The sequence below is a fragment of the Syngnathus acus genome, chromosome 21 (assembly GCF_901709675.1).
Source record: "Syngnathus acus chromosome 21, fSynAcu1.2, whole genome shotgun sequence".
Lineage (NCBI taxonomy): Eukaryota > Metazoa > Chordata > Actinopteri > Syngnathiformes > Syngnathidae > Syngnathus > Syngnathus acus.
This window is the reverse complement of record NC_051105.1, coordinates 1,394,028-1,416,154: the sequence shown is the minus strand read 5'-3', so window position 1 is coordinate 1,416,154 and position 22,127 is coordinate 1,394,028. Positions and strand designations below refer to the sequence as shown.

Genomic DNA, 22,127 nt, shown 5'->3' with positions numbered 1-22,127 from the left:
ACAAAGGCCGAGGCGGCCGCCATGGCTATTGACACTCTTACTCTCTTAATTCCGAGTCGCGGTGAGACAAAAGCGGTGGCGGAATGCGTGTTTATTTGAGTAGGAGCTGAAGGTACTCGTATTTGCTTTTGAAACGTGTTGTCTTTGCGTTAGTTCCGCCACCGACGGGGATTCTCGTCTGTTTATTTGGAGACAAGCTCAAACCTTTGACCTTCGCCCACGGGTGGCACAACTAGCGTGGGACCCTCGACGCTATTCCTCAACGCCAGTTAAAAATATGCTTTAGCTAGCCACTTGCTAAATATCAATTCTATTCATCAAATTTCTTGACAGTCCAAAGCCTGGTTGCTTGAGCTAAACACATTCAGACGTTTATGAAATGTAAAATCCAGATTTAATGTTGGTCTCAGTTTCTTTTGAATGACTCAAATGTAACAGGTGCCATATAAAAAAATGCATGTTCAGCAATAGACAAGGAGCGTTTGGAAAAGTACAAATATGTGCAAGACTACGGGAAGCAGACAGGCCAGGCCAGGCCAGGCCGATGGGAACCGACGCATCCCAAATGACGGCGCGTAAAAAAAGAAAAGAAAAGAAAAGCAGTCGACAGCAAAATGGAAGCGAGGACAACAAACGGCGTCTTCGGGAGGCCTACTATGTACACGCAACACACTCATCATACAATAGAATCATTTCTTTTTCATATATAGTATACAACTCTACTATGAACAGACGATGCACAATTGTATACAAAGTAGAAACACACACACACACACAAACCCTTCAGTCCATTTCCAGACCAGTCTTGTCAGCTTTGTGACGCAACACAAGGCAATACGTATCAAGAAAATATACACAATGAGAAAGAAAAAGGTCACAACATCCCTGCAACGGTGCACAAAACAAAAGTTTGTGCTCGGAAAATAGATCTCAAAATGTCCAACAAACAACAAAAATCCACTTTTGAGAGCAATGTTGGGGCAAAGATGAAAGTTGCCAAAGATAAGGCAACTTTGATGAGACTCCAGTGTTGGGCTAATAAACTCAAAAGAAGCCACAAAAAATGCAAGCTACTTGCATACGGAATGTAATTTGGGATAAATAACGTGAAGCCTTTCAAATAGCAATTTGATTCGTGTAAGACGCTTTTCTTCTTCACACATGACAGGGTAAAACCCAATTAATAACGTTCAAACATTCTCGGACGATTTTTGTCTCCGTTTTAAAGCTACGCTATCTCTAATGTTGAACAATTTGGAACATGGCTTTCTATTTATCAGTGCATGCTACGCTACGTGTAAGTGCCTCCAATGGACGTTTGGATCTCACCTACCAAGATGAGACGGGAAAAAAAAAAAAATAAGGCCATTTAAGTAAGTAAGCCTCAAAAGTTGACAAGGCAAGTTTGGTGACGCACACACTCGATGTGTCGCCGAGTCGTGTGGAATTGGGAGACGCCGTTATTTTGGAGCCCCTTTTTAAGGCAAAGCAAGTATCCAAAAATATCCCCCAAAAATAAAAAAAAGGCACAAATGCACACTCTTCTTCCACACGGTCAGCCATTTTGGAATGAGAAGGACCATATAAGACGTTGGAAAAAAATGTCACCCAATTGATCTCTTTGTTCCATTCTTTCAGATAATGAAGCTGGGGAAAATGCGGGAAGGTTCCAACCTAAGTGCACAATCACATTCTTCACGACCACTTTTGATGAAAACGTGCTCAAGGATGCGGCTGGTCCGTCTGTATTGTGTCCGTTGTTGACTGGCGTTCAAAAAAAAAGAATCGTGTGTCACTCTAGTGTGGGGGAAAAGTACTGGCACTAAAGATGCTCGTGCTCTTCCATTCGTTTCCATTTGTACATATCAAGATGATGCTTGTGCCGACCTGTCCTGTCCAGTACGCGATGTGCGATGACACGGGCCGGAGTGGCAAAGTCTCAGTGCTGGAAAAGGCAAACGGGGACGCTTTACATGGGGGCGTCCTCTTCCATCGGTTCCTCTTCAGTCCTGTGTGCACACACATTCGAAATGAGCACACAAGTCAGCAAATCCAGAGATGACAGTTTGCCAATTTCGTGTTTGGGCCTCGTAGAAAATCAATGAAAAGCATTTGGAGCAAACGTACTTCTTTCCAAAGTGCTTGTTGGCGACGGAGAGCGAGGCCATAGCGGAGACGGTTTCCGCCTCGTCCGCGTCTCGCCGTAGGGTTTCGCTCAATGAGCAAGCCAGCGTGGAGGCAGAGCGTTGTAGTGAGCACCAGTATTTACCTGGGCGCAAACAAAACAAGATTTGGTGGAAAAAAGAAAAGAAAATATGCATGAAAAAAAATCCACTCACAAAACAAAAAAAACCAAATACATTAAAAGAAAAAGAAAATCCAAAAATAATTTACCATTTTTTTAAAATGGACTTTTGTTTGATTTCCATGCGGACTTTTGTGTGATTTTTGATACAACAGCACATTGACGCATAAAACAATTACAGTTCACTCACTGTGAGCTTCAAGAACTTTCTCCATCGAGTGGACGGCGTTGGCGTTCGGTCTGCGCTGCAAGACCTCGTCCGGAATGGGCTCCAACTGAAAGGAAAAAATGAAATGAGGGTCATCGCCACATGACTCTGCAATCCTTTTGTGTATTTAAAGATGGAGACTAATGTAGCACATTTAGACCACGTTTAATGGGCTATGCTTTTGCTCCTTCCATTGATGTCTTTTGAGCGGTTCTTCTGTAAATTGTGATGAGCTCACCGAGGAGGCCGATTCAAGCTGCGCATTCTTGCTGCATTTGAATTGGCACAACTATTTGTAAGCGATCCACCAGTAACTCTCCTCCCAGCTCACCTCTGGATGTGAACTCGCAGAACTATGACCACAAAAAAAAAAAGACAATATGCTCTTTGTACTGTGACCCACCCCTAGGACACAGACATGGAAACTGCTTGCTCACACCAAATTATACGTGTGTAGACAAACACGCACTACATGGCGAATTTTGTCCGGCAACACATGATGCCGCAACCTCACTGGCTGCCAATCAATCAAGTGGATTGCAAAGAGAGATGCGCACACGTTCATGTTGGCCGTCGGCGGGCAGGCAAGAGCCAAAGAGGAAGATGTCAAGGGCAAGTTGGCTGCCTTCCACCAGGTCCGAATAGTTCTTTTAATTTGAACAAACAGTGTGCGGGCGGGGTCCGTAGCGGTGGAAGGAAGAGGCAGTGCAGGGAGAGGGATACTTTAATCCATCCGTGTCACGCCACGCTACATCACCAGCACAGGAAAGGAGCGGGTACTTGTGCATGGACACACGTGATTTTGCAAACGTTTCAAAGCTAGACGGAAGCCGCCCATTGGATCTGAAAAGAACCAACCATTTTCAAAAACAAGACAATATTGCAGTCTTGAAGAGTTTTTTCTCGCAAGCCAGAGTGGACCACTATTTGGTTGCAAAGTCACCTTTGAGCCTTCAGGCAAAAGCCCAAAACGAATTGCCGTAACCCCCAGCCCGTCAAAACCAGACGAAGCCCGCTCGCTTGAGCTTTCCGTCAAAGCGAGGTCAGGGGTTCTCTGGGGTTTCACGGGGGCTCACCTCAGCCAGCGCTCGGATGGGGGGGTTGGGGAGGGCGGTCTGTCTGCATGACTGACAGCCGGGCCCCATGCTTATAAACTTTAATGGCTCATGTCAGGGTCCTCTGGGGGTCCCCACCTGGCAGGAATGGCTACAGAGAAACCCATAAGGTCCACGGTGGTATGAAAAGAAGACGACAAGAACAGTTTGAAGACTTCTACGACACGTTGACTGATGTCCTGGCACGCCACAGGTAGACGCCGCAGCGAGACGCCGCAGCGAGACGCCGCAGCGAGACGCCGCGGAAAGCCACGAGCTACGAGCGAGGAATGTGCGCCGGTATAAACATTCCAGGGGGAGGCTGAAACAAAAACAGTGGAAAGAGGTGGGATTCCACTTGTTCAGCAAAAGAAAAAGGCCGCACAAGGCGGCCATTGTTTACGGTTGCGGCGGCCTACATGTGTTAGCGGTCACCAAAACCTGTTGATTATGTCATGCTAAGTGAGCGGGGCGAACGACGTGTGGCGAGCAAAGCAGGTGATCTTTTCCACTGCTGGGCCCCGAGAGGGGACAGGTGAATTTGAGCGTCTTACTGGAACCGGAGCAAAAACATGCCCAAAAAAGGCACAGACGGGTGCTAGCCATTAGCATATTAGCCTGTTGTTTATCAAATCACGGGTGCTAGCCATTAGCATATTAGCCTGTTGTTTATCAAATCATTGCTAACAAGCGTGCGTCTATGCATCTGTTTGCTAGCAATCATAAATTAGCTCATAGTTAAAGAGCTAATGCTCTTAGCTCAACCATTTTGTCATTTTGTTTTCAAAAGCAACCTCATGCTTATTATAGCGCAGCTTTTCCTAACTTGGCAATAAAAGGTCTTTCTCGCTCGGAAGGCCAGTAAAAGTACAAGCGACGCAGGTCAAAGGTCAAAGAGGTCAAGCAGAAATAGAGACTTTCAAAATGGGTCTTTGATTGAATGCAAGAGTTGCTTTTGGCAGAAACCAAAGAAACCTGCAGAGGACCGCAACCTCGTTGGCTGTCAATTTCAAGTTCCCCATCTTGCCTGTCGTTTGACAGATCCAGAAACTTTCAAGCAAGAAAAAAAAGCACATGGAGCCGACCACGATTGACTCGTGAACTGGGAAAAGCCAAAAACCATCCAAGCAGCGGTCGTTTCTTTTTTTTTTCTCTCTCTTCGGAGCAGCAAAGCGCCATTGATGTTTTCCAGCCGCATTCCAGATCCGTTACGAGGACCTTTGCTGATATTATGATAAAGCAGTTACTGGCTTCCTGTTTTGATACCATCAGGGATATTTCAGGCTTTTTCCCGGTTGTCAGGTATCAAAATTCCGGCAATCTAAACGTGCCCCCCTCGCTGCTGCTGCTGCTGCTGCTGCTGCTGACTGGCATCACCAGAAATCAAGACAATTCTATTGACGCTGACTCGCTTTCTGTTGGTTACGGTTCAACTTTCCTTAAGCGGTGTTAGTTTTGTGAAGCTATGCTCTAGCTACATTAAAAAAGCGGAGCTAACAATGCCGGACAATTTAGCCAAGTGGCTTGTTACGATAGACGTGACCATTCCATTTCTTGTCTGTCGATCAATTGGTTGTCAGAGGCTTTTTTTGCCCCAAATCTTTCCACCTTCAGGCATGTTTGAAAAGAGCATCAGCCATTCCAAGTGGGCAATTACAAACTCCTTGCATGATGCAAAAATAGAATCCATCATAAAAGCAGCATGAAAATAACCCAGGTTGGTTTCCTCACGCTCCACTTCAAACAATTACCTCATCTGATCCCAAGGCCTGGACTGACCTCGCCGAAAGAGGTGCGAGGCTAACCGCTTTCAGATGTGCGTCGGCCAGCGAGCGGGGCGGCCCCGTGGGGCAATCGACGCTCGACGCCTCCTGCCTATTTTCACATTTTCAGCTCTACGCGCCACTCGTCCATTGACCTCCTGACGGGAGGGGGGGGAAAAAACACCGCCACGTCTGGTGCTCGGCAGGCCGCCGAAACTCCTGATCCAATTCAGAATTTTTGAAGCAGTTGTCCTTCACTTGGAAAGTCCTCAGTACAAACTTCACAGCACAAGCTAGCTCTGCTAACTCTTGGCGCAATGGCTGACTAAGCGGGAATAAATCTCGAATGACTTACTTTGATGGCTTACTATGTTTACTCAATGTCTAAAAAAACATTTGTTGTATCAATTGGTGAAAAAATATGAACTGGAGCACATTTGGACAGCAAGAGATGTAAAATTAACTTGGTTACATAATCTGGAGCCGAGTGCGAACTGGAGCTCCACTAAGCCAAAAAAGTGGAGGCGGCTATTCTGTCGAGCGCCATGAATCGCAGCGCCGGCCGCGATCCAGAATCCAACCTACACACGCCCACAATTAACCTTTTGCCCGGAAAGCCTCTCCCAGTGCCGTCTTTCTGGCAGCCTCTGCTGACTTCCTGTCAAACGTGAAGGACTCTATCTCTGTGTCGACAACAAGCGCGAAAGAAGAAATGCCTTGCATACAAAAGCCGGTGAAATGTTTCAAATCAAGCAAACAATAGCTGTGATGAGGCTTATCCTTTTCCACACTAATGATGCCCCGCCCCGCCCCTCCCTATCCCGACTCTCGCTCTCTCTCATCTTACCTCGTTGCCGAGCAGAGCGGAGACGCAGGCCTCAGACGCGTCACATATGGCGGTGAGGTCATGGCCTCCCTCCAGGGCGAGTACCAGCCGACCTCCCGCCAGACCCATCAGCTGCCTGGTCAGGTAGCCGAAACCTGGATATGCAGGAAAACAGAGTGAGAGAGAGGGAAAAAAAGTCAGAGGGAGGCCGATGAAGCTCCCACTTCCTTTCTGGAATTTGATCAAAGAAATCAAAAAAGTGGGCCTGCACATGGCTTAAAAGAAGGGAAACAATCCACAAGAGGTGCGCTGTGGATTTATTGGGGCCAAAAGCTGGCCAGAATATGAGGCAGGTTTCACGCTACAATATACGCCTTGTGATGAAGCTGCAACCGAGGCTCCACATTGAGGGGCTAACGTGTTCTAATGGCGCTGTGCAAGCTAGTTTGTGATCTCAAAACATGGTATAGCGAGGGCCTTCTGCAGTTTTCACTTGTGTTTTTTTTTCTTTAACAAATTCTGACCAACTCGTTCACTACCATTGACGGCTATAGACGTCAACGTTCCGTTTATAACTGGGCGAGCAGTGAATGAATTAATTGTCACATGGCAACTCTTACACACTATTTGTCAAGCAAAGCAAATCAATGGTGAACTTACATTTGCCGGTCAGCGTGTATCCACCCAAAGGTGGAGCATGTCCGTCCACGGGATCAAACCCAGATGATACCAGAACCATGTCCGGCGCAAACTCGTTGGCTATTGGCATCACCACCGTCCTACGAGGGAGGCAAATGCGGAAACTTTACGACACCACGCAAATTTGTACCTAAAGAAAAATATGTACACCGTAAGGCAGGTGCGGAAACCTTAAATATGCCGAGTCACTTTTTATCTCCCGGTCCCGTGTGGCCGCATTTCATTAAGAGTTATTTTTGTCATGCAAAAAGGTTGGCGGAACGATACGACGGCCGCCGACGAGGCCAGACGCCGAGCGCTCCAAGAAACACAACATTTCCTGAGAAAAGAACTGTCACTCCACCCATTCCGGAGCGCAATCAAAACCACAAAGTCCGGATCAGCAAATAATGATCCCTCAAAATTGATGACATTCCCTTTTGATAGGATCAAACTGGCTACAATCTTCAAGTTGCTCTGTCAAGTCAAGTCAAAGTCACTGCTGAGCCTTCCAACGTATTTACCAAGAACTGAGACATAATGAACAGCAAAACATCACCACTCAACTCGAAAAGATTTTTAAGCAAACACACACACGCACAGACACACACAAACAGGCACAGACACACGCATAGACACAAGCAGAGCAACTGCGTGCACGGAAGCGAAAGTCACCGCACGACCTTCTAGAAAGGGTAATTTTGAACATTTGCAAGCGGTAATAGAAGCTCCTTAAGTAGAAAGCAGAGCGAGGCCAGTTATAATTGCATGGACGTAAAGTAGAGGAGATACTTCTAAAAGTGGGATGGGTGTGGTGAATGACAACACTTTGTGCAGGTTCGCCGACACGCCGCGGCCAATAAATGCGAGCGAGCTTCCATTTCAATCCAAGCGGCACAATCCGACGGGGACCGACAGTGTTTGAATAAAGCCGTAAAAAGTGTGTTACTGTTCCTCGCGTACCACAAGTTAACATTGATGTTTCATTTGCTTGGTGAGCGCTTACCACAGGGCCAAACACGTGGTTCCCGGCGACTTTCCGTGGCTAGGGCTCTGAACGCACATTTTCGAGAGGGGAAGGAGGGAGTAGCTGACATTTAGGCGTGTAGCGTTGCTTCGTGGGGAGCGGCGGAGTACCACAGGGATCCGCCGTAGATCCTCTGTAGTTTCAAATGGCCTTAGGGGCACAGTGACGATTCGCTGTTCGCCGAGGGAAAAACCTTGACCGCCACATTTGCTCGGAACTCCTCTTCTTCCAACCTTGAGCGATGAGGATGATAAAAGCAGCTGCTCTAATGACTGGTGCCTCCCTCCCTCCCTAAGCGGAATCAAACCTCGACATGTTCGGCAGGAAGAAGCTCCAGCAATGGCTTTGCAGACTGGCATGTGGGAGGAAGATGGAATTTGGAAGGAAGACTGATCTATTGACCAGGTAGGTGTTTTTGGAACAAATTTCACAGAGATGCAAGTGGCTCCATTTGAAAGGTTTTTTAGATAAGATCTGCAGTTTGGTTGCTTTGTTTATTTATTTATTTATTATCTTTGAGAATGCCGTTCTTCATGCAGAGACCATTTTTTGTCACGGACACTCTTGCAAATGCTCGATGTGCTTCATAAGAAAACTGCACGTCCATGTAATCATCTTTTACAATGTGCAAAAGAAGCCATGTTGGTATAAAACCCAGCAAGAGCCGCCAACAAAAAGCTCCATTGCCAAAGCTTCAGGGCTTCCCCCTTCGTTCATAAAAAACGTCGAGCAGAAGAGGGAATGAGAGAGTCGAGAAAAAAAAATGCACTCACACGCACACTAACACTTCAAAGCCATGTCATCTGGCTCCGAGGAGAGCTGCTTTCAATTAACTTTAATTCTTCTCCCCTCTCATTGAGCAAGCCAAAGGAGAGCAGGAGAGAGCCAGCATGAGAGCGAGAGAGCGAGCGAGAGGGAGAGAGAGCTTCTGGATTTCATTACAGCCAATAATCTTATCTTTTTTCTTGCGGCTCAACCGCGATCCCCTGCAAACGAAACGTGGCACAAGAGGAAGCTTTGGGGCTACGGGGCGTCCGTCCATCCGTCCGTCCGTCCGTCCGTCCGTCCGTCCGTCCATCCATCCATCCATCCATCCATCCATCCATCCATCCATCCATCCATCCATCCATCCATCCATCCATCCATCCACCCAAAAAACCCATCCATCCATCCATTGGCGGTCTTGGGCCGATAACGGCATTAGTTACGTAAATAGTGTGACATCATGCCGGAAACATACACGCGTGCTCTTTCCATTATCCACGTCGGCCAATCAGCAGTGACAAGAAATTACAGGAAGTCTTACCTGAAAGCCGCCAAGTACTCGGCATCCCCCATGGGTGGTTCGAGTCCTCCGGTGAAGGCCATGTTCACGTTGAAGCCAGTACCGGGACCGCTGCCGACCTAAAGTTGCCAGCGAGTCAGCGAGCAATTCATCAAGAAATACATTTTAGGAATCGTACCTCATCGGGGGCGCCGCTCCCTGGGAAAAAGTTGCCGTCGTCGTAACGATGCAGCGACAGGTAAAGAACGCTGGGGTCCGAGTAGAAAGCTTGCTGAGTGCCGTTGCCGTGGTGAACGTCCTGGTTACGCAAAACCAAAACAGTCAGCTCACACTGTGAAAGTCTCATCAAAACGAAATATATTCAAGTAATGCTCAAGATGATCAGAATTCCCTTAAAAATTCCTGTTCAATCTCAGGCCTTCAAACCAAGATGGCCGAATTCCTGTTCGATCTCAGGCCTTCAAACCAACATGGCTGACTTCCTGATCAATCGCAGGCTCGGGTCCTTGCAATGGATACAAATTCCCCCCAAAAAGATCTGGTCGGCAATATGGTGTCTATTAAAAGACTTGAGAATCTATTACGCAATAATGTATTTCAATACACTCCAGTCATAAAATGTCCCTGTTGGCTGGATGGTGGCAGAGCGGCGCGACAACGTGCTGGCGGGACGGATGGATGATCGGCCAGAGAGGAAATGAAAAGGCCCTTCAAAGGTTTCTGAGAATAGCCACGAGCGGCCGGGGCCACCTCGACGCGACCGCGGCGCGCTTCAAAAGCCTTCGGACTGACATATCCCGCTTCGGACGTGGCCGCTCATCTGCTTAGCGGCACGCTGCACGACGAGTGCGGAAATGTGGCGGCCCTTTCAAACAGCAGGTACCAACAAAATGTCAACAAAAAAATCACCGAGCAACAATGGCTCATTTGGATGGAGGGGTGATCTATTTTTCTGTATATCGCTTATGCAAAGAGAGAAAAAAAGGATCAATTTTCACATTTCCTCTGCTGCTCGGGACGGGAGCCGCTCGGGAGTGTTTTGTCTGGAACTCACCCAGTCCACAATGAGGATCTTGCTGACATTGAGCCTCTGTTGCAGGAGCTTGGCCGCGATGGCCACCGAGTTGAAGTAACAGAATCCCCTGAGGACGGAGCCAAGTGAGACACAACGTCAACATTTTGCAAGTCACCAGCTTTAAAGGACACACACATCACACTGACAATTGACTTACATCGGCGTGCTCTCCTCAGCGTGGTGTCCAGGCGGTCGCACGACCGCAAAACCATTCTGGCAGAAGACAACAAAGTGCAGGTCACGCCAGTGCCTTTTCATATTTTGATCGATTTTCAAGCAGTACATTTTTCATTATTATTTATTCATTATTATTATTATTTGTTCATTTTAAAAAGAAATACATATTTTATTTTATTTTTTTTTTATTTGCCCAGCATTATGAATATTGATTGGCAAGTCAATTAACATTATGCACCGCTAAATTATCTCCTTGCACCTCGAAAATTTCCGTTTTGGGCCCATACATATGCAGACACACACACACACACCACAGTGAGTTAAAAGTGTTTTTTCTTTTTTCCTTGAAGGCAAGTGTTTTTGGGGGACTCCCAGCGCTATAAGGGGACATGAGATAAATGTCCAGGGTGATGTTAAGTGAGGCAAGATGGACTAATGATGTTGAGGCAGCTGCTGTGGATTAGCAGCCAGTCGGGAGATTAGCCCACAGACAACTTGTACAGCTGCCTTGAGAAAAGAAAAAAAAAAAACCCAGCTGAGAGACACGAGCGACGTTATTTTTCCAAGTAGCAGAAAAATAGACCAAACGTTGAAACGTCACTGGGGACAAAAACAAACACGGTCGCGAGGGGCGGCCAAGTGCGAGAGGAGACGATTTACGGCGTCATGCGGCGTTGACAGTTGTTGGCGCAGGTGGAATTTGCTCATTGGGCTCCTCAGACGACCTCGTGTGGAAGCTGGTGTGTGTGTGTGTGCACGCGCATGTGTTAAACTCAGGTTAAGCCGAGGGCAAGTCAATAACAGTCAACTTTAACCTCGCATTCATAATATTCACACAAGACGTGCGCTTCTTTTCCTAGTTGGAAACAAAGTTGTTGATATTGAAGACGAGAAACCGTGGCAACCACTAGGCGGACCAGAATAATATTAATCTACTAAATCGACATCTTATTTGCTATTTACAAATGTTCCCGACAGTCAATCTCCATTTATTTAAAAAAAAAACACAACAGTGTGAACCAATTGTAATGCCCTAAGACACTGGTGTCAAACCCAAGGCCCGGGGGCCCCGATACGGCCCACCACATCATTTTATGTGGCCCGCAAAGGTGGGTGCTAAGCAGGTGGCTGCCGCGTGGGCGCAATAAAAGGGGCTCGTTAGTGTGAAGGGCCAACATGCCGCGCGGCGCCCTGCTGCCTTCAAACGCTAAGCAGCCGCTCGTCCAGACAAAGGACGGCTGGCTGGCTGGCTGGCTGGCTGGCTGGCAAAGGTCTGGGTGGGTGGGTGGCTGGCTGGCAAAGGTCTGGCTCAAAATGGCCTCAACCGACAAATGTAATGCAGGAAATCTTCATCAACTAACCAAAGGAACCTAATTTGTTTGCTCTAACTAATTTTGAACATGTGAATGGACCAACCTTCAGCTCTCCCGACGCTACTTTAAAGACCAGTTCCACCACCGAGCCGACGGCCAGTCGAGCCGCGCTGGACGAATGGACCTCGTTCCAAATGGTGTCGCTGTCCACCTGGCAAAACACACACAGAGGCTAAAAAATATAAATAAAGAGGATAAAAATAGATAGTGTCTGTTTAATTTGTTGCGCCACCATTTGTGTTGCTTATAGCATCTCCTCATAGATGCATTTGGCAGGAGCACATTGCATGAACAACTTCTGGGGTCTTTCAGGAGCAAGCATTGAGAGGAATCCATCGCTGGCAATTGTATTCAAGTCGGCTTGCAGGGGACCAATAGGATGGGAAAAGGGCCAAGATTTGGTGCTTCAAGGCAAGAAGTGATGTTTACGTGCGCATGATGTAAGGAGAAAAAAAAAAAGCATGCTGCTGTGATGGAATGATGTTTCTCCTCAGGCTGACAGGCTAATTTCAGCCCCCCTTTCCTCTGTGAGCCAGCGTGCGCATTTTGTATGCATGTGTATGACAGGAAGACAACAATTTAGCTCCATTTGCCGTTATAAAGAGCAGAACTCAGCTCTGGCGCTTATTGTTCCCACCACAGCGAGCCGTAAAGGCCCGTGGGACGAAGGGAGGGAGTCAGGAAAGGGGAGGGAGGGGAGGAGGATGGAGACGAGATGAAGAAAAACTTTCTTAATGGAGGTGCACATCGAGCCGCAGGTAAACGCCGCCGCGGCCGCTTCAAACTTGGCAAGAAAGCCAATTATTGTCCCGCTAATTTCCCAACACACTGTTATACAAACAACACACACACACACACACGCACGCACTCACACACCTCTCATGCACAACACATCTGGTTACAATTACCAACACAGCGGAAAGGCGAGCAACAGCTTTTGTTGCCTCCGGTGCTTGTTGGGGGCTCTGTGTGTGTGTGTGTGTGTGTGTGTGTGTGTGTGTGTGTGTGTGTGTGTGTGTGTGTGTGTGTGTGCGTGTGTGTGTGTGTGTGTGTTGTAATGGAATTATTATTGAGGCGGGGGACGCAGAGTGAGTGGCTGCTGCAAGTCAAGGACTTATTTGTTTACCCCAAAAACATTTGACTGCTGTTGCAACAACACAATTAAGCGTGTAAGGCCAGACGTGTTTAATGACGCGCTTTTATCAACTTACCCCAATGCCGCCGCATGGCAATCTCACAAACATGGGACTGACGGAACCTGAGAGCAAAAGAGCAGAGAGGGAGGGGAAAAACAGCAATTAAGATTCCAGCTGATGACCACTCCTCAGAACGGTCGTCAGACTGGACGGCGATTTAGCGTGAGCTTAGCGGTTCTGTTAGATCTGATGTGCGGACGACAGCCAATGAGATCACTGCTGATTGTAGAGACTGTAAAACGCAAATACACAAGCACTTCACGACCCGCTGCTCCGGCCCGACGAGGGCAAACACAAGTTTAACTCTCACAGATTGCTGCATAACTCGCAAATCTCTTGCATTTGACTTTGTGACCTATTGCAGGAGTGAGTAAGTGTTCAAGGCCACTCCTTAATTGGGAAAGCTGAAGGTTGGGGGTGGGATTAAAAAAAAACATCAATGGGGTCTATTGGGAGAGTCAATTTTAGAGGATCTGTTTCATGGAGGGGAAAAAAAAACTGTGAGAGCAAGAAAATAAAACACAAAGTGTTGACAGCAGGACAATAGCATATTCTTTAACTTGCCAGTCAGATTGCACAACAAAGTTAACCTTTTGCTTGCTGCCGGATTCCAAAGACGCAAAGAAAAGGTAAGCAGAGCTGCAGCGTCTGCAGAAGTCACTCGATTTTTTGGTTTGTTTAGTTGCAAGAAATGAATGGCAGCGCTACTTACAGTCCAGCTTCTGCCGCAGCGGGTTGGTTCCATACAGCAGAACGTGAGCTTCAGAGTGGACCGTCTGGAGTTCCTCAAGTGTGGCTTTCCTTCCCCGGATGCACTGGACACAAGAAAGACCTATTAGCCACACTCGGAAACTATCCAGTGCCTCAAAGCCATTCCGAGAAAATGATGAATGGATGAGACGGAATTAACAAGTCTCCATCTATTTCAAGTTGGACTACAGAAACGTGAGCTCAAGGCGATAACTGGCGAAACACTGCCCCCTATCGGCGAAAGCCACTCTTGCGCTCTGACGTCCGTTCAGTTTGTAATCAAAACGTAATCGATGAGGATCATTTTCAAATACACGAAGCCATCTTGGTATTTAAGGACGCCATTTAAAACGGGTACATTTGACTTGGATTGTTATATGAATCAATCCCATTCAATTTGAAGTTCTTACCTCGCAGTGTCCTCTGAGGCCCGTCTCCTGCAGACGCGACCAAATGCTCTGGATGCGACCCGCGTGTTCTGGGTGGCTGTTTGTGTTGCCGCACATACACTGGTGCTTGTGCATCAACGAGTCGTACACCAGACCTGAGCAATCGACACAAAAGCACTGACATTTGCTCATCCTTGCAAAACCATGATTCCCAACAGACCTGTGGTGAAACGCGTCTTGACGGCCGGCTCCTGCACCATCATGGCGAAGGAGGCCGCGGCCGGAGAGGACTGGGCCCTGGAGAGGGGGCGGTGGGCGGCCAGGCTAACCGGCAAGCCGGCCGCCTCCATGGATGCCTGGTAGCTCCTCAGCTGCTGGATGCGCTGCTGCTCCAACAGCTGGGCTTGCTGCTTTCACACACAAACACACACTGCTAAGTGAGGTGGGCCCGCATTTATCATTTTATTTCATTCGTCTATTTATTTATTTTATTTGCTCATTTATCCCCCAAATGTCCGTCCTAAAGTATTAAAGTGCCTACTCAAGCGAAAGCTAATGAGCGTACACCGATATAGTCAACTTGCAAACAAATAAGGGGCAAATCATTTACACGCAGCTTTTCAATGAGTCGCCGAGACCCGAGCGGAGGTTTTAAGCATCTGTTTTCGGGACGTTCGGCCTGTCAGTGGGGACTGCGCGTGCTCGCTCTGGCCATAAGAGGGCGCCCTGGGCACACATTTAAAGCTGCGAGTCCAGATGGCGACTGCTGACGCGTGAGGTTGAAAAAAGCGACAGTATTTGGAGGGGGGAAAAAAAACTGTGAAAAGTGAAAATGACATCAAAGTGCCCTTGTACAACCGTACATCCAATCTGATGAAACTTGCGTTAAGCATCGGCGAGCGTTTTCCACTCCCCGAGTCAAGCCATCAAGCACTCGTGCGTTGCCATCCCGACAGGCGTGTCCGCTTACACTGGGGGCGCCATGGCGACAGCCGGCGGAGCGTCTGATTGAATTTGGCCGAGGCCGGCGAGTCGGCAGCCGGCAGGGATGGGCCAGAGCGAGATAGGAAGCGGACGCGGCGTCCTGACTATGCGTGTCGGTTTGTGAGCGTGTCTCGCAAAGATGTTATCGCCGCTGCCGCTTTACTCCATCAACAAACACAATCTGTTGGTGTCACGAGTGTTTGCACATTCTCAACCGGTGGGTCGCGGAAAGCTAGCAGATAAATTGCGTAAGACCGTGTCCTTTCAAAATGTACCGGGGGCTATTTTTTTATCTCGTCTATAAAACGGGTCATGACTTTGCAAACACGAGGAAGGTCTCATGGTCGCAAACATGTTGCTTGAGAAAGTAGGGAGACCCTGGACTGGCCGCCAACCAATCGCGGGCCACGTACAGACGGCTTTTCTCTTCTCGGCATCGACGGCGCGGGACAGACAGAAATGCTCGCCACCATCGCCCCGCCCCGCGCTGTGGTGTTGCATAACTTTCCGGTGCGAATGAAACTGACAGAATAGTTCAAGCGTGAGTGCGAGTGAGGTGTTTTGTTGTCCATCTGCCTTGGCTGTCTGCTCGCTTCCTTTATATATATTTTAAAAAACAAAACAAAAAAAAAACACCTCGTCTTGCATAATAATTGTGAGAAGGTATTTCGGTATTTTCCTTTCATGCTAACGTTTTTTTAAAAACTCGTCTTGCGTAATAACTGCAAGAAGGGATTGAAGCGCATCTCAAGTTGCTCGCTCACCTGTCGGAAGAGGAGCTCCTGCTCGGCCTGTTTGTTGTCCTGCTCGTGAGGGTCGAGGGGCTCCTGCTTGATGGCCACGGAGCAAGAGGCCGGCGAGGAGGACGGGAGCCCCTGGTGCTCCCTCAGCTCCTCTTCCGTCTCCTCCGGGTGACTCTGGTGCTGCCTCGACGACACGCCCGCCGTGGAGCTGGCGGCCGAGCTCTGCTCGCCCGGCTTGGACATCATCTGAGCAGAAAGGAAAATGCGGAAAATGTCACACTGGCACATTATTTCTCACTTCAAGCATTCGAGCGGACCCGTTCTCAGAAGTCAAGACTCATTAAGCATGGCTAACGTGTCCGGGCCTGCGTGAAAGGGAAAAAACACCGAGTAAATGATGGCAGCGCTACCAAAAAAAAAAAAACTTGAGGAAGTAGCGAAAAGGCATATTTTGTTTGTTTTTTTAAGAATCATTGTGTGATTGAATTATTAGTACATCATCGAGGAGTTTGTGTGGGTCAGACATGGAGCGAAACACTGTTTGTGCATGCAACACACACACACATACACAGGAGGAGGGGGGGCATATTGCCCAGGGAACAGTTCATTGACGTCAGAGCGCAGGCTCTTGCTTCATCCCCGTCCTTCTTTTCCAAACAAACTCAAAACAGCCACTCAGTGGTGCGCGCTCGAGCGATTGGCACTCGTCCTCAATACCTTCCTTTTCTCTCTTTGCACCAAAGAGTGCAAGCAAAGTGGGAGCGGGACAACCACGCCATGCACACACACTTGCACACTAATTAGCAACGCACAATGTCTCAATGAGAGCTTTTGGATATTTTGGTAAGTAATAAGTTTGTCAAAAGCAATAAAAAAAATAAATAAAAAAAAAACCAGAAAAGAAAAAAAAAGAGGGCATATGAATGATTCATGAAAGCATCCAGGACCTTTTTTGTGGAGAGACTTAAGAAGCACAACGGTTAAGAGGTCTTGAAATAATTGAAGTCTTCAGGTAATTTTCTCACATATGTGCGGCACGTTTGCTTGTCCTTGGCCCAAGCCTCATTTGCACCTCGCATCTACTGTACATACGCACACCAGCGCGCCACACACGCCCACCATCATTAGGGTGAGTCACATTTCCTGGAAGCCATACACGGAGGCAGCATCGCCGGGAGAACAGTTGCCATGACGACCAACAGAACATGAACGCACAGACTAAATGCTCAGGAGACTTTTTTGATTGCCCGCTGTACATTTGGATTTGGAGACATTAGGGCATCACTCACTCACCTTTAGGAAGGACCACAAACAAACCTTGGTGTTCAAGGGCCACATTTATAAATCTAAATTAAATCTAAATCATTTGGGCAAATATAGAAAATCTCTTTTTGGAATGCTAAAGCAGAGTAAATAAACGATAAAATCATAATCCTTGCTCATTTTCCAATCTTATAATTATGCTAATTCAGATTAAGATGGTAGATTATCAAGGAGAAAAGAAAAGTAAGCAAACAACGGCACCTTGCTGATGATATGCTGCTGCTGATGCTGGAACTGCTGCTTGTGCTTCTCCAGGAACTGCTGGTGCTGCTGTTGGACCACCAGCTGCTGCAGGGCCTGGGCCTGAGCGCACGGCTGCTGCGGAAGGGGCGCCGACTGGGTCCGACCCAGCGGGTGATGGCCCCGCGCCAGCTTGGACACGGAAGGCGCCGCCAGCGTCAGGCCGCCTAAGCCGACTGACAAACACAAAAGCGCCGCCGCCGCCGCCGTTGGGACCCGATACTTTTCTGTTTTTTATCTGTTATGAACCTTACATTTGAAAGACATAACTGAGCCGCCGGAAACAATTTCCACTGCCGACGGTACTGACCCATTGGACTGTGGCTCTGCTCCAACAGCACCATGTGTTGCAGAAGGGGGGCGTGGCCAGCCGCCCCCTCTCGCTCCAGACCTGAAGATGCCAAGTAGGCGGCGGCGGGCAGGAAAGGGGGAGTCAAAGGAATGGCGGCGGCGCCGGGCAAGGCCAGGCGGCTCTCCGCGTCTTGATGTCCTGATATTGCCTACAAAAGAAAAGAAAAGAAAAAAAAAAAAGAAGCCAGACATTGTTGAGACGCAAAAGGAAGTCAAATGAGACATACCGAAGGGAGGAAATAAAAGCGGCTTGCTGTCATTTACGTAAGATGCTTGGCTGACGTCTGCGTGCGTTTACATTGGACACTTACGGCGCTTCCGGGACAAGCGGCGGCCGGCAGCCCCAGGGTGATGTTGGGCAGCGACGGGGAGGTGTAAAGCGAGAAATGGCTGACGGAGCCGTCCCTCAAAACCAGACGCTGAAGCAGGGACGTCTGAATGGGGACAGAAGAGGCACGTTTGCCGCGCTCGGGTTGCGTGTGAGAGAGAAGCCATCGTGGCGTTACCTCTCCCGGGCTGCCGGATATGGGCACGCCGTTCTCGTGGGGGATGTTGCTGGAGCTGTTGCTGGGGGAGCTGGGACCCGAGCCGGGGGCGCTGCTGCATGCCGAGTCTGAAAGAAAGAAAAGCCGTTGGCGATTCGCGAGAGCCAAACGTCGCCGCGTCCGTGGAAATGCGCTCACCGGCGATATCCAGGGAGCGTTTCTTGGCCGTGGGGACGGGGCCGTCTTTCCTGCGGAGGAGAGGGCTGCTGCGGCGCTCCGTCACTTTCTGCTTGAGCCGCGAACGCAGCTTCAGGTTAGGTTCCGAGGCTGCAAAGGGCACAAGGACAAAGTTAGCCGTCATGGTGGATGACGGCCCTTGCCCAGCCTTGCCCAGCCTTGCCCTTCCCCCCCCCCCCCCCCTGTCAGAAAATCTCAAACAGAAGGAGCTTTCTTCCCGGCTTAATGACTCGAGCGGGGCCGCTTGGAAAACGTGGTGACCATTTGTGGACATCCTGAGAACGACTTTCGACTCATCCCTTTCTACAACTAAGTTTGAAACAATGAGAGCCAACAAAAAGCGGCGGATTAAAGGGAGGTCGAGAGAAGCGCACGAGGGCATCGTGACTTTGACGCTCGTTAACGCCGAGCGTGCAAAAAAAGAAGCCGCTGTGTGTGCGCGTGCGTGTGCGTGCGTGCGCGGGGCCCAGACTGCTTTTACTGCTGACATTGGCGCTTTGACTCACCTCCGCTCGTCTCTGGCGCTAATTCCCCGCCTCTCCCTTGCCCTTGGCATAACTTCAGTTTTTTTTTTTTTTCAATCTCAGCAATACCCAAAGCTAAAAATAACACATGAAGCAAATCTGGAATTTTCCACATGGTTTCAAGTGGGACGCTCGACCGTTCTGCTCTTTTGTGTTTCTCAACGGCGTGGTGGGCTTTGTACTTTTGCAGACATTTCAGCAGGACAATCTCACCTCGATGAGACCATCAACAACGAGGGAGGAAATTGCTTCCATTAGTCAAAACATATTGATCAATTGTCTGTTTGGAACACCGGTGAGTTGTTGTCACCCGCGCGGATTGGCTCATTCAGCTTTTTCAAGGAAAAGCAGCAAGATGTGCAGCAATCAATGCTTTCGCTGAAAGTCAACAGGGCCAATTCCCGGAAATGCAGGCGGCACAATTGATTCAGACAACTGGCTCGGTTCATCAAGTAACTTTGACGCTCATCACGGTCCACAAATGTGCTCAACGAGAGAACATAAGCATATTTGGAAATCCATTCCTACAAATAAATAAATAAATAAATAAATGGAAAAATAACTAAATGGGAAATAAAGAAATGAATACATAAATAAATATATATTGTATGACGCACACGATCAAACATGCTTCCAGCAAGTGGATCCCAAACTTTTTACACTAATCAGCAGCCTAAGTGTTTGGCTGCAGATTCGTTTCTTGCATTTTGTCTGAGCTCACTAGACGGAAAATAATTCTCAGCATATCTATAATTCACATGGACATCACTGAAATGGGTCACCGTGAGGGGGGGGGGGGGGCGCTCGGTGCGTGACAGGGTTGCTCGTCAGAGGCGCGCACAACAGTAGCGTCCTGTGTTCCTCACTTCCTGTTCACGGCGCTGGTGATGTCACAAGCTGCCAGAGAGCGAGACGTGAGAACGGCACGTTTCCCCGAGGCAAAGGTTGAGGCGGGACAGCATCGGGGATTTGTCTGGATCTGTCCAAACACGACGAGCAAACGGGGCGGGGCGGGGCACGGCCAAGACGTCCGCAAATAAAAGCGCAAATTAGGTTTCGCCCTTTGCGTCGAAAAAGCAAACGATTCAATTCAGTTGTCGCTATCAAGCCATCGGGTCCTTCCAGGGGGCAGAAAAATAGAGACTAAAAAAAAAGCCCTCATGCCTGCCATTTCTCAGATCGCTGCTTTGGCTTACCCGTTTTGCGTAGCGGGAAGTCGTCTTTTGCGTCGTACGTGCCCAGCGCTGCGTGCTGGTATGCTGACATCAGCGCTTGTGGGGGGGAGCTTTGATCCAGAGAACTGTGTTGGGTTTTCCTGCGGGCGGCAAAAAGATTCAAAGGTCACCAAACCCGCGAGCCTCGTGCGTTCGCCGTGTCCGACGTGCCGCGTGAACCGGCGCAAGCTTTTAAATCGCAAACGCTTTGCATCCGATTGTCGTAGCAACGAAAGCCATCACCGCCGTCGGCGTGGGACTCAAGCGGCCCCTGAAAAGCCAGCCGTGGGATGAACTTCATCCACCGTCAACAACTCAAAGAAAGCCTGTCTCCATTTGCAAGGTCAAGGGGAGCATTCTGAACGCCGGAGGGAGAAATGAGACTGGTGTGCCAACTTGCTGATGCTTTCTTTGCGCCACTCACCCGTACCAGTAGCGCGGATCGCCCGACAGACAGTGGTTGAGGTTTCGATGCGCCAAGGCTTTCTTCTTGTTGAGGACAAACTCTTGGAGTCGCATCTTGACCTCGGCGCTGGCCACCGCGCCTGAGACGGAGGCGCAAAGTCAGCCGGCCTCTCCTGGCTTCTCGTCTCCATCGCATTCTGAGCACTCACTCTCTTGTCCGCGTTCCTTGTTTTTGAGCTGCAGGAGCTTGTGTTCGCGGTGCTGCTTCTCCAGCTGCTGCTCGTTGCGTTGCTGCCGCTGCCTCTGCTGCTGCTCCACCTTGCGCTGGTGCTCCAGCAGCTCCTGCTGATGTTTCAGCGTCATCAGATCCTGCTGATGCTGATGACAAAACACAAGAGTGGATCATCAGACGGGAATTGATTAACGTCATCATTTAGCTCGCCAATAGCAGATCATTGAAGTTATTCGATTCATCGTTAATGGTTGCGCTCACTCAAAACTTGCTTGATATTTGCTTCAGAAGATTAAAACTTGACATTTAATGAGTCTGTTTTTTGTTTTTTTTTCCCCACTGGACAGCGCCACCATGTGGCCGAGGCTCCCTCACCTGGATGTGATCATGTAGCTGAGCTTCATGTTGCCTGGACAGCTGTTCATGCTGCCTCTGGAACTCAGCGATGAGTAACTGCCTCTGGAGCTGCTGCTTGTGTTTGAGAGCCACCAGCTCCTGCTGCAGCTGCTGCTCTTGGTGGCCTTCAAAAAAATCAATCAATCAGCCTCTGCGCCGAACGGAGTCGTCGCGGCTCCGAGATCAACGGCGCTCACCGACGACGGGCCCGTTGTTCGGCTCGTCGGGCGGTGCCGGGTGCAATCCATACGGGGTCTGCTGCTGCTGCTGGTGGTGATGGTGGCGGTGATGATGATGGTGGTCAACCATCCGCAGGTCCATGGGGAGGATGGTTGTGGCGGTGGGGGGCACCTGCGAGGGCAGTGCTGCTGCGCTCACGTCAACTAGAGCAGAAGAAAAGCTTATTGCCAACTGTTTGATGAATTCAAAAACAAAAGCGGACAGGGTGAGAAGAACTTTGATTGACACGCACATGTGTGTGTCGCTCACTTTTCAGCCCAATGCAGATTTGTTGCGGACGCTCGTGAAGCGTGTCGAGCGGCGGGACGGAAAAGTCTCGACACGGCTGAAAGCAAACTGCCGGTCACCGTGGTAAACCATCTAGCGTGGTATCGCAACGAACGAGGGAGGCCGCAAATTCTCTCGCTCGGCTACTTTGAGATGCGATCCGTTTGTTTATCATTCCGTTTGTAAAGATCACACCGGCCCGCTGCCGCTCGTCGATACCTCCGAGCCATTGGCGAGCGTCTCCCACATATCCCCGCCGACCCATCGGCTGGCGATTGGTTACTGGCCCAGCCAGCCGGTCACATGCTCGGCACTTGGAACTTGACACCTCGTCAACAGA

The 22,127-nt window shown here is 49.1% G+C and overlaps 1 protein-coding gene across 9 annotated transcripts in view; it reads right to left on the bottom strand.

Moving 5' to 3' along the window:
* Positions 1 to 371: 371 nt before the first annotated feature.
* The window catches only part of LOC119115028 (histone deacetylase 4-like), a 39,855-nt gene continuing 18,099 nt past the window's right edge, over positions 372 to 22,127 (bottom strand). For 7 of the 9 annotated variants that reach the window (XM_037239151.1, XM_037239150.1, XM_037239149.1 and 4 more), the window contains 25 exons: positions 21,478 to 21,663; positions 21,260 to 21,405; positions 20,862 to 21,030; positions 20,672 to 20,792; positions 20,230 to 20,348; positions 18,471 to 18,599; positions 18,294 to 18,400; positions 18,099 to 18,221; positions 17,747 to 17,936; positions 17,398 to 17,612; positions 15,895 to 16,119; positions 14,367 to 14,556; positions 14,168 to 14,301; positions 13,720 to 13,822; positions 13,023 to 13,069; positions 11,855 to 11,962; positions 10,419 to 10,474; positions 10,241 to 10,328; positions 9,365 to 9,484; positions 9,208 to 9,305; positions 6,857 to 6,975; positions 6,218 to 6,351; positions 2,496 to 2,580; positions 2,128 to 2,269; positions 372 to 2,009 (listed from right to left, as the gene is read on the bottom strand). In XM_037239151.1, the coding sequence (XP_037095046.1) occupies positions 1,970 to 2,009; positions 2,128 to 2,269; positions 2,496 to 2,580; positions 6,218 to 6,351; positions 6,857 to 6,975; positions 9,208 to 9,305; positions 9,365 to 9,484; positions 10,241 to 10,328; positions 10,419 to 10,474; positions 11,855 to 11,962; positions 13,023 to 13,069; positions 13,720 to 13,822; positions 14,168 to 14,301; positions 14,367 to 14,556; positions 15,895 to 16,119; positions 17,398 to 17,612; positions 17,747 to 17,936; positions 18,099 to 18,221; positions 18,294 to 18,400; positions 18,471 to 18,599; positions 20,230 to 20,348; positions 20,672 to 20,792; positions 20,862 to 21,030; positions 21,260 to 21,405; positions 21,478 to 21,601 (3,132 nt within the window). In that variant the 5' untranslated portion in view covers positions 21,602 to 21,663 and the 3' untranslated portion in view covers positions 372 to 1,969. The remainder of the gene's footprint in view (positions 2,010 to 2,127; positions 2,270 to 2,495; positions 2,581 to 6,217; positions 6,352 to 6,856; positions 6,976 to 9,207; positions 9,306 to 9,364; positions 9,485 to 10,240; positions 10,329 to 10,418; positions 10,475 to 11,854; positions 11,963 to 13,022; positions 13,070 to 13,719; positions 13,823 to 14,167; positions 14,302 to 14,366; positions 14,557 to 15,894; positions 16,120 to 17,397; positions 17,613 to 17,746; positions 17,937 to 18,098; positions 18,222 to 18,293; positions 18,401 to 18,470; positions 18,600 to 20,229; positions 20,349 to 20,671; positions 20,793 to 20,861; positions 21,031 to 21,259; positions 21,406 to 21,477; positions 21,664 to 22,127) is intronic. The other 2 variants (XM_037239146.1, XM_037239147.1) reach the window with 2 other exon arrangements.